This window comes from Saccostrea cucullata, unplaced genomic scaffold, assembly GCF_032062105.1.
Source record: "Saccostrea cucullata isolate Sc308-1 unplaced genomic scaffold, CSIRO_AGI_Scuc_v1 ctg2077, whole genome shotgun sequence".
NCBI lineage: Eukaryota > Metazoa > Mollusca > Bivalvia > Ostreida > Ostreidae > Saccostrea > Saccostrea cuccullata.
Genome location: NW_026941541.1, coordinates 122830 through 134228, shown reverse-complemented (window position 1 = coordinate 134228; position 11399 = coordinate 122830). Strand labels below are relative to the sequence as shown.

Sequence of the window (11399 nt, the reverse complement as noted above, 5' to 3'; positions counted from 1 at the left end):
TATCACAATTTGGCCTAGGAATGTTGGACTCCCCTACCACTGACCTGTACCCTGCTAGATCGTTGAAGCCTCTCCATGTGTCGGTTGATGGCTCCATGGAGATTTGTCTCCAACACGGACTCTGTTCTAGGCAGGGCACTGTACCTTGGCAGGGTAGATGGGGCGATTGGCAAGGGGCGGTCCTCCCTCTTCTTCTGCATGGATGTCAGATACGAGGTCCACCAGTCCACCTCTGAAGCTGTGAACCTTCCGGTCTCTGCCCACCTAGGGAGATCCCGCCTCATGTCTTCGGTGATGCTGGTGATCTTCATGAAATTTGACTCGACCACATCTGGCCCATCAGCAAATCCTGGCACCAAATCATGAAGGTCGAAGTGTCGATAAACTTCTTGAGAAATGGGCCAGTCTTTGTATGACAGCATCACTCTCCCGGACTTCTTGGAAATCTTGAAGACATGAGGCTCCTTTATTCCCCGTAGACTTCTCTCAATGGATGTCATCCCCCTGAAATCCCAGAGATTGTCTAGGTGCTGGACCTCTGGTTTTGGGCAGAAGCTTTTCTCCACCATCTCATGAAGATGAGTCAGCGTAATGATCTTCTGTGTGTGGGCCTCCCTGCTGATGCAGCTGAACATCTGATCGATGTCTTCGTGGGTGTGGCCCACCATCAGGAATGTCAGCTTTATCTACAATGTAGAAAATGTATGAATACCATTGAAAGAATTTTAACATAAGAATTTAAGCATTCTTTCATGCTTTTCATAATATCTAATCAGCTTATGTGGTAACTGAATATCATACACGCTTCAAGAACAGTATTATCCACTCATAAACATGATAAAGTTTAATTATAAACACCCACTACTCGAAACTAAAAAGACTTCAGCTAAATTGAATTGTTCGGGGCATTCTTAGTAAAGTAGGTCAAGTGAATTCTAATGCTGGTACTTCATAAAGTATCATGATCAGTGCACAGAATTACCCTTTCATATGTCACAAATATGCTGTATATTAGTATTTTTAACTTTTAAGTCATGCAAGTCAAAGGACAAAGTCAAGGTTCATCAGGTCGGTAACCATGACAATTTACAGATGCCATAGTACAAAGCAATAAATTTACAGAATATTAAGTCCATATCTCTTACAGTTCTTGAGATACAAGGTGTAACAGATGGACAGTTAGTGGACAGATAGACAGACATTCAACTGGTAGACAGACAATGGGTCAGTCAGTAATCCCTAAGTGCAGCTCTGCAGGTGACACCATGTATATTTTTAATACATATTCAATGATGGCATGTTCACTGATGATTACTTATATTGCAGAAAACAAGAAGTAATGAAGAGAGTATGCAGGAAATGAAGGTATTAAGAAAATGATAAGTATGATAAATAATAACTGTATTTGTAATTTGAGAACTGGAATACATTATATTGTAATTAGCAGAACAAAATATAAAACAAAATAAGTATTTTTTTCTTTATGTATGAATATGAAAAAAATAATGGAGATATTTAAAAAAAACATGTTTTGACAAATTTGTTGTTTTTTGATAGAGAGAAAATCGCAGACTGAAAGACGAGAATGCCAAACTGAAGGACCAGCTGGAGGAGATGAGGCAGAAATTAGGCAGCGGACAAGATGAAATGGTACGAATTTCATAGATTGATTATGAAGAATGTGTATCAAAACAATTTTGGGACACTAAAGCACATATTAATATAATGTTTTGATTTATAGGATCCATTTACCTTTGACGGGGCAGGTGAAGAAGTCGAACAGGAGGAGGAAAATCCAGTGGTAAATAATAAGTTTTAAAAAGAATATCAAATCATTTTAAATTTTAAAATGGAAAAGGTAATTGAAATTGGGTTCAGAATTAAATAGTATATTACTTTAAAATGTGTAATAAATGATCTCTATGATAAATTTTATAGATAGCCTTGGAAACTCAGCAGACCAGGGGTCAGAACAAAGACAAAAGAAGAAAAGAGGTATAGTGGCACCCAATAGATTTTATTTTAAATAGTGAAAACATTGGTAACCATTTTGATTTCCCCTGAAGGTTTAGTGGATATACATTTACATCTTACTTGTCAAACACGAGTATTTATTATACTTTCAAAAGATATTTCAGCAAAACATTATGTATCACAACAATTTTTAAATCAATTTTATGGTAATGTATTCTAACTTTTGAGATGTGAATGTTTAGTGTATATCATTGCTACAATCTCTACATAATTGTTGATTTTTTTTCAGACTGCTGTACAAAGAAAAGAATCAGAGGTAAATGACATACTCTGACGAGATATCCTCTTGCTGTTCTGCCTTTAAAACTTATGATATACATGTATTGCATTTTGATAATCAAAAAAGTTTTGTATATGTAACTTGATAAGAACTAGTAAAAGTATTTGATAATTTATTCGGAAGTTTGAAGTTATTGTATTAATTATCAAATTCATCAAATTAATTATCATTTATATTTAGTTGCAGAATGCTTGGGTTGTACTTGAAAGAATGCAGGAAGAAGATATTTCTACAGAATCTGTTGTAAGCATGAATTCCTTTTAATTTTAGCTAAATTTTATTTATCCTATTTGATAATCTTTTTTTAATGTTCAAAAATTAAGATAGAAACATTCAATGCTGATAGAAAGTTCAAAGGTTTTTATACCGGTTTATATTATATGGCATAAAATAAAAAAAAAACTTTACAGATTTTATTAATTGAGTCGAATGTGAACAAATCAAAAAAAAAAGTTAGATCACCTAGTGAAGAAATAATTTTGAATAATATGACAATAATGGTGAAAATGATATTTAATATTTTTCATCACAATCAAATCAAGACAAAAAGGTTTTAAATGGAAGAAATATCAATGGCTTTTTTATGTTTAAGGTCACATTTAGTAAAGGAGATGCAGTGGAGGCATACTACTTCCCGGAGAAGACATGGTACCGAGCCAATGTGTTGGGGAAAAGGAAGAAGCCAGAAGGTATTTTTTTTTATAAAATGAAATCTGAGAAAAAAAACATAACTTCTTGACAAACCATTTTTCTATATACATATACCTTTGTCTTAAGTAATAATGCACTGAATAGTTTTAGATAATGTTATTTAGAAACTCATTTGTTTAATGGTTACTCGTCCAATATTTTTTTAACAAAATACTTAATTATCTTGTACAATATAAGTTTATAATTCTCTGTAATCAATATATATATTTCTCTTTCTCAAACTTGTTGTAAAGTCCTTCATTTTTTTTTATTTTCCTAAATATATTATTTATTTATTAAACAGGTTACAGGGTGAGGTATGCTGAAGACAACTTTGTTGAAGTGGTGAAGCCTGCCCACGTGAGGAAGATCCCAGCGTAATGTGTATTCAGTGGATTTTCTGATGGACACTTATTGTATTATATGTAAATGAAACTGAAAGTAAACTAATAAATAGACATGAAGTGGTGAAGCCTGCCCATGAGGAAGATTCCATCTTGATGTATATTTAATGGACTTTCTGATGGACACATAAATTATTATATATTATTATTATATTATATTATTGTATTACATGTACTAAATAACACAATGAAGTAAACTAATAAATAGAGATAAATCATACTATTTTCACCATTTATTTCACTTTCAGTAAAAAGGGGTTCCATATAAATGGGTGCTCTTTGCCAAAACCATTGGTGAATTAATGGTGATATTTGAAAATATTGCACATATGTGACATAATGGTATCATAGTCATTGCAAGGTTTAACCTCTCTTGAAACTCAGAAAGTATCAGGCGAGGAACCGAGAATTACAGGAGGCGCCATAAGTAGGCAAGGGGTCTAGTGGCCCCCAGTGGGTTCAGGGCTAAGCGCTGGTGGGGGCCCAGGGGGTTCTAGAGATTTTGTAGGGTAAAAATGAGGTCTACCAAGCAGTTCCTTAGGAATGGACCTGTTCCTACAACTTTTACCTGGTCACTCGTCTTGAAAATGACAGTCAGATCGACAAATTTACATTTTCTAGACGAAACTCTGATTTACGTTAACTGAAAATTTTATGGGGGGGGGGGGGGCCCCCCCCCCTTAAATCCACCAGTGAGTATGAAGTTATAATATTTTGGTAAAAAAGACCAGTAGCTGATATTTAAGTAATAAAATTGAATGAATGTTTAGTAAGCATACTAGCAATAAAAGGTGTGAACAGCATAACACATTCCAGAAAATATTGAGTTGCCTACAGCCCCCCCCCCATTACACACTTACATAATTTTGCTGATGAAAATAATACCAAAGGAATCATAGCTATTATATGCCCTGCTTTACCCCCTCAATGCTAGATAACCTTTTTTTTGGTAAAGGAATTATTGTGTCTCCCAATGAACAAATTTTTATCCGGAAAAAGCAAGGTTGCAGAACAATCATTTACCGGCTGAAAATGATTTCCTGTTTTTACAACTGCACCGTCAGACAAACAATCTTTAGTCTCATCGTGATGATTTAAGTTGAAGATCGGGTTAAAAAAACACAACAGCAATGAGAGACAGGTTTGAGGATGAAAGATTCAAGTGAATTATTTTAGTAATCTAAAGGATATCGTATAGAATACCACACGATCAATAATAGTAAAGAAATCCAAAAGAACAAGGTACAGTGTATGTGACCTAAAGCGACTCATTTTTCCACTGTATTTTATTAAAATCAAATAATAGAGTATGACATGCAGCGATAGATTTTGATTTTGCTTTGATAGGTAATATGATTGAAAATTCTCAAGTTTTGAGGTATAAAACAAGTCTATCTACATTTCTAAAGATTTTTTGACAAGAAACAACATTGCAACATATATCCTTTTTAAATTGACTATCTCTCAATGAAACAATTTGTGGAAAAATAAAATTAAGTCTTGATTATGGTCATGCACAGTAACTGCAACTTTAACAACATTTTGGGATTATGATATTATAATAGAGTTTACATGAATAGTAAAAAAATACCCATAATGATTTTTTCCTGCAGGAAAATAATAGTAATCACAAAATTCCTGCGGGATTTTTTTCTCCCTTAGGAGCACCTAAAATTCAGTTAAATTTGAATAAATTCCTATAGGAAAAATATTGAAGATCTTAACTCCTATAGGAATATTAAACTTCCCATGGGAATATTTATTCCCTTGGGATTTCTTAAAGATCCTATAGGATTACATTTTCCTACAGGAAAATTATAATTCCCTTGGGAAAATTATTTCCTGTAGGATTTGACAAATTTCCAATAGGATTTTTCAAAATCCTGCAGGATTTCATGTAAATCCCTTGGGAATTCTTACATTCCTACAGGATATTTTTTTCTCCTAAGGGATTTTTTTAATTAAAGGTGAGTATCTCACCTGACAGGTGAGATACACAATAACAAAAGGTGGATATGAAGTCTACACATCAAGGTCTTTCAGATGACATCTTTCATTTTGCTGAAAATTGAATATTTGGCGGGCGCCAAAATGCCACTTTTGAAGTGGCATAATTATCCGGCACAGTGTTTATTATAAGTTATGTATACAGGGAAATTTTGGCTCATTGTATTTTCACCCCTTTCGCCCTCTTCTTCATTGGCCGAATTTAAAACGGGGTGATTTCAAATTACACAGCATAATTTCTAAAACCGAACTATGACTGGTTGAATTTAAAATGGAGCAAAATTATTTGCAAGTGCAAAACGGCAAAAAATAACCCTGTATACAGATTTACGTACTCCACCTCCACCTCCAACCTCTTTGTGGGGTTTGATTGTGTTGGACTCCGCTGTTTGTCATATACCTGGAGCTTTTTCTTAATTTTGTAAGGTATTCATAACGATAGTATTAAATGTTGACAGGACAGAATTGGTTGTGCATTTCATGCATACTCAAATATTTTAACTTTGCTCATTTTGTTAAGTTTTGAAAATTAATTTTGTTTTGAGGGTTCAAATACTAGTTGTTCAGTTATGAATTTTTAAAATTGTATTGTCTTTGCAGAGTCCAGACCACAGTATGTAAAGAGATAAGAGAGGGCCCAACATATCAGTCTGGGGTTGGAATCTCTGATTCCACTGTTGTAGTTGATGAAATTCCACCACCCTCATCTGAACCTCAACAGCAGAGTTTGTCAATCAAAGACAAAGAATTTGTCTTTTTTGACCTGGAAACAACAGGACTTGGTATTGATGAATTTTATTTCTCTAAACTAAATTTGTACAATTGGTTTTATGGAAAACTTAAAAAAAAAGTTGTCTAATCTAATTTATAAAATATGAAAGAAAGCCAATGCTGGTTTTGGTACAAAAATTAAAAAGATAATGAATGCTATTGTAGATTTTGGTAGGTTTTTTTGTAATAAATGTTTTTTTTATTTCAGCGAGAACATCACACATTCTACAGGTGGCTGCCATTTGTGGGAAGGAGACATTTTCTTCCTATGTAATGTCTAAGAAGCCAATTACACCCTCTGCCTCCACGATTACCGGCCTAAAGCTGGATAATGGAACCCTCTATCACCATGAGAGAAGAGTCAATGCTGTTTCAATTTCCAATGCACTTGGCTCTTTTTTAAGCTTTATTGAGAAGCAAGGCAATGTTTTTTTAGTTGGCCACAATATCAAAAGTTTTGATGTTCATGTTCTTTTTCAAGCTCTAAATTCTTGTTCGCTGTTGGATCGAATGTCAAAATGTGTACAAGTTTTTTTAGATACTAGATTTCTATTCAAACTTGTCCATCCAAATTTGTGTTCATATAGCCAGCAATATTTATCAGAAGTGCTGCTAAAATGTACTTACAATGCGCATAATGCTGTAGAGGATGTTTTAGTTTTGCAGAGGTTATTTGACACTGTTCATTTTTGTGATGGCGAACATTCATCTTGTACATTTACATTTCAGTATGCTTTGAGTGTTCATAACTACCAGAAGGTTGTAGATAGAAACATTCCATCCTTACAAGGTTTGATTGATAAAAATGTTTTGAGTGTCAGAATGGCAAAGAAGGTGGCAGGTAGTGGCCTAAACTTTGATTGTCTCAGATTAGCACATTCTAGAAGTCCTGATGGCATTTATAATCTATTCACTGAGCTGTGTGACAACAAATCTGTCAGAGTTACGAAGTGCAAGAAAATTATTGATATTGTTACCCAGGTTTTCATGTCTTCAAACAAAAGTTAAATGATCACTAGATGTATATTCTCTGGAGTTTTGCTTCTTGTACTTTGCTCACAAACATTGAGGTCATATTGTGCAAAATTCATGAAAGAAGTTGATCATTAGTTTTGCCTTGAAATGGATGATGTTGAGTCATATAAGAAATAGTACATTCTATCTTTTACTTTGTTCATGCATTAATTCATTTCTGATTTATTAATCATTACATTTATTGCATGTAAATTTAATTTATTTTAACTAAATGATTCAAAAATTCATTTTAAATTATATTGAGTGTACTGTTTTTTTTTTTCATACACTGCATGTGTATTGCAGAATTTTGTATGATCTTTTGGTTTTGCTATGATTTAAATCGAGAATGTGTAGAATATGGGACAAGGGATTGTAATTTAATTTGTTTCCCTTACTTTCCTAGAACAATGTCCATAAACTATTTTTGAAGTTCAAAAAATCACACCGAGTTGACATGAAAAGATTTTGTCAAACAATTCAACTTCTTTTTATTACACATTATAAGGAGAAATAATGGAATATCACTTGAAATTGAAAAATAACAGAGGAAATTCAGATTAATTGTAATAAAATATCTCAAAATTTTGATCATTGACACCCACTTTTTATTTATTTTTACTTATTTCAAGGTGATTTCTGTATTTATAAAACAATTAATAAGAGTTATCATCAGCCAAATTTTTTTTAATATTTGAATGGAAAAAGGTTTATTTGCATAAAATGTTATGAAACGGAGGAAATTCAGGTTATTTGTTACAAAATATATCTCAGAATGTTGGTCATTGACACACACTTTGTGATTAATTTTTATTTCTTAGAAGATGTTCTCTGTATGTATAAAACAACCAATAAGAGTTATCATCAGCCAAATTTTTAGAATATTTGAATGAAAAAAGGTTTATTTATTTGCATAAAATGTCATGAAACAGAGGAAATTCAGGTTATTTGTAACAAAATATCTCAAAATTTTTATCATTGCCACCAACTTTATGATTAATTTTTATTAGCTCTTCTGAGCCAAAGGCTCAAAGAGCTAATGCTATGGCCATTTGTGCAGTGTGCGGTGTGCGTTAACGTTTTAGAATATGGGCCATAACTCAAGAACCCCTTGGCCAATCAGTACCAAATTTGCCACGGGGTAAACTTGGACCAAGGGCTACCATTTATACTAAAATAAGGGTTGGGACCCTAAAACAAGGGGAGATAATCAGGAAAACAAAACCAAAAGTACTAGTTGCTGAAAAATCTTCTTCTCCAGAACCGCCAGGCAGATTTTCACCAAACTTACATACAAGAATCAGGATATGTTGAAGATTAAAAATTGTTCAAGGCATGACCCTGGGGCAAAGGGCGTGGCCTCAAGGTCACTTTGAAGTTGACCTAAATTTACAATTAATAAAAATGTTAATATTTTGCTTACTATACGGGCTAGGATCATCAAATCTTGTAAGTTGATGCATCTTAGGACTTCACATCATTTTAACTCAAAAGTAGGTCACGGTGACCTACTTTTTAAATTTTGCGGGCATTTGTTTTCAAATTGATTTGTAGGCATATTTTTGACACTTTAAGGCCTATGATCATGAAACTTAGTCAGTTGATGCATCTTGGGTCCTTGAACAACGCCAACCTAAAAGTAGGTCAACGTGACCTACTTTTTGAACTTTATGACTTAACCTTTTTAAAACATTAAATCCAATTATTTCAGGCACTGAAAGGGTTAGAATCATCAAATCTTGTAAGTTGCTGCATCTTGGGACCTTAAAACATATTTAAGAAAAAGTAGGTCACTGTGACCTACTTTTAGAATTTTGCAGGCATATGTTTTCAAATTGTTTAAAAGGCATTTTTTGATTACCTTCAGACCTACAATCATCAAACTTGGTCAGGAGATGCATCTTGGGACTCTGAAAAATGTCGACCAAAATGTAGGTCACGGTGACCTACTTTCGACATTTTATGGCTATATTAAAGTATCTTAGGTATTTATTGGCTTAGAATCATCAAACTTTGTCAGTTGATGCATCTTGGGTTTTCGGAGAGTGACAACTAAAAATTAGGTCACGGTGACCTACTTTTGACATTTTATGGCTATATTTAAGTATCTCCGGTACTTATTGGCTTAGAATCATCAAAATTTGTCAGTTGATGCATCTTGGGTTTTTGGAGAGTGACGACCAAAAATTAGGTCACGGTGACCTAATTTCGACATTTCATGGCTATATTTAAGTATCTTGGGTATTTATTGGCTTAGAATCATCAAATTTTGTGAGTTGATGCATCTTGGGTTTTTGGAGAGTGACGACCAAAAATTAGGTCATGGTGACCTAATTTTGACATTTATGGCTATATTTAAGTATTTCCTGTACAAATTGGCTTAGAATCATCAAACTTTGTCAATTGATGCATCTCGGGTTTTCGGAGAGTGATGACCAAAAATTAGGTCATAGTGACCTACTTTTGACATTTTATGGCTATATTAAAGTATCTTAGGTATTTATTGGCTTAGAATCATCAAACTTTGTGAGTTGATGCATCTTGGGTTTTCGGAGAGTGAAAACTAAAAATTAGGTCACGGTGACCTACTTTTGACATTTTATGGCTATATTTAAGTATCTCCGGTACTTATTGGCTTAGAATCATCAAACTTTGTCAGTTGATGCATCTTGGGTTTTTTGGAGAGTGATGACCAAAAATTAGGTCACGGTGACCTACTTTCGACATTTTATGTCTATATTTAAGTATCTTGGGTATTTATTGGCTTAGAATCATCAAACTTAGTCAGCAGATGCATCTTTGGACTCTGAAAAATGTAGACTAAAATGTAGGTCATGGTGACCTACTTTCAACATTTTATGGCTATATCTAAGTATCTCTGGTACTTATTGGCTTAGAATCATCAAACTTTGTCATTTGATGCATTTTGGGTTTTCGGAGAATGTCGACCAAAAAGTAGGTTACAGTGACCTAATTTCAACTTTTTATGGCCATATTTAAGTATCTTAGGTATTAATGGCTTAGAATAATCATACTGTGTAAGTTGATGCATTTGGGGTTTTCCAAGAATGTAGACCAAGAAGTAGTCCTTATTGGCTAAGAATCATCAAACTTTGTCAGTTGGTGCAACTTTGGTCGTAGGATACTTAGGGTTAGAGGCTTCAAATACAATTGATAGGTTGTACAATTTATCAGAAGAGCGATTCAAGGCCCTTGGGCCTCTTGTTTCTTAGAAGATGTTCTCTGTATGTATAAAACAACCAATAAGAGTTATCATCAGCCAAATTTTAAGAATATTTGAATGAAAAATGGTTTATTTATTTGCATAAAATGTCATGAAACAGAGGAAATTCAGGTTTTTTGTAACAAAATATCTCAAAATTTTGATCATTGACACCAACTTTGTGATTAATTTTTATTTCTTAGAAGATGTTCTCTGTATGTATAAAACAACCAATAGGAGTTATCATCAGCCAAATTTTAAGAATATTTGAATGAAAAAAGGTTTATTTATTTGCATAAAATGTCATGAAACAGAGGAAATTCAGGTTTTTTGTAACAAAATATCTCAAAATTTTGATCATTGACACCAACTTTGTGATTAATTTTTATTTCTTATAAGATGTTCTCTGTTTGTATAAAACAACCAATAAGAGTTATCATCAGCCTAATTTTTTTTAGAATATTTGAATGAATAAAGGTTTATTTACATGCATAAAATGTCATGGAACAGAGGAAATTCGGGTTACAGAAAATAAAAACGTGATTGATTTCTGTAATAGTTTTGTTGTTATTTTTTTAAGATAACACCTTGATTAATAAATCAATATGGTAGAATGTTTCAATTTCATGCTCGCAAGAAAAATTTTTGTTAAATATTGAAAAATCCATATTTACAATGGTGAATTTATGCTTTGATTTCATTGGCTAATAGTAAAAAGTAGGTCATTGACCTACATGTTTTAAAGTAGATTTTGTCAATACATACGTGTGTCTTGCTGATTTAATAGACGAGTTTTAATTATTATCAGTAGATTTTTTTTCCTTCTGAGTAAACAAGTACCTTAAAATTGCCCAATTTGACTACTAAGATGGATTGTTTCAAAAACCAGGCTTTTAAACATTTAAGGATTTACACTACCAGATTTGCTTCAGATGCTCCTACTGACATAAATCTTGGAGGTGATTGAACAGATAGC

At 33.1% G+C, this 11399-nt stretch overlaps 3 protein-coding genes across 3 annotated transcripts; 2 read left to right on the top strand and 1 right to left on the bottom strand.

The window, feature by feature from the left end:
* Positions 1-44: 44 nt before the first annotated feature.
* Positions 45-1099, bottom strand: LOC134258030 (uncharacterized; the record flags this gene model as incomplete). Its single annotated transcript, XM_062740589.1, has 2 exons — positions 1091-1099; positions 45-686 (listed from the first exon to the last, which is right to left on the bottom strand). Coding segments are annotated over exons 1-2 (651 nt in total), but the record flags the coding sequence as incomplete, so codon positions are not given.
* A 121-nt stretch (positions 1100-1220) lies between these two features.
* On the top strand, positions 1221-3566 carry LOC134258029 (uncharacterized). The gene is made up of 9 exons (XM_062740588.1): positions 1221-1232; positions 1327-1365; positions 1558-1650; positions 1742-1801; positions 1939-1995; positions 2264-2290; positions 2495-2557; positions 2907-3003; positions 3309-3566. The coding sequence occupies exons 1-9, from the start codon at positions 1221-1223 to the stop codon at positions 3383-3385; spliced, it is 525 nt and encodes a 174-aa protein (XP_062596572.1). The 3' UTR covers positions 3386-3566.
* Positions 3567-4538: 972 nt separating this feature from the next.
* Positions 4539-7194, top strand: LOC134258028 (DNA polymerase III PolC-type-like). Its single transcript, XM_062740587.1, has 3 exons — positions 4539-4549; positions 6016-6197; positions 6395-7194. The coding sequence occupies exons 1-3, from the start codon at positions 4539-4541 to the stop codon at positions 7192-7194; spliced, it is 993 nt and encodes a 330-aa protein (XP_062596571.1).
* The last annotated feature ends 4205 nt before the right edge of the window (positions 7195-11399 follow it).

Coding starts and splice junctions, on each gene's coding strand:
- LOC134258029 (XM_062740588.1), top strand. Junction 1,996..2,263: donor AAGACAAAAGAAGAAAAGAG/GTATAGTGGCAC, acceptor ATTTTTTTTCAG/ACTGCTGTACAAAGAAAAGA. Junction 3,004..3,308: donor GAAAAGGAAGAAGCCAGAAG/GTATTTTTTTTT, acceptor TTTATTAAACAG/GTTACAGGGTGAGGTATGCT.
- LOC134258028 (XM_062740587.1), top strand. Junction 6,198..6,394: donor CCTGGAAACAACAGGACTTG/GTATTGATGAAT, acceptor TTTTTATTTCAG/CGAGAACATCACACATTCTA.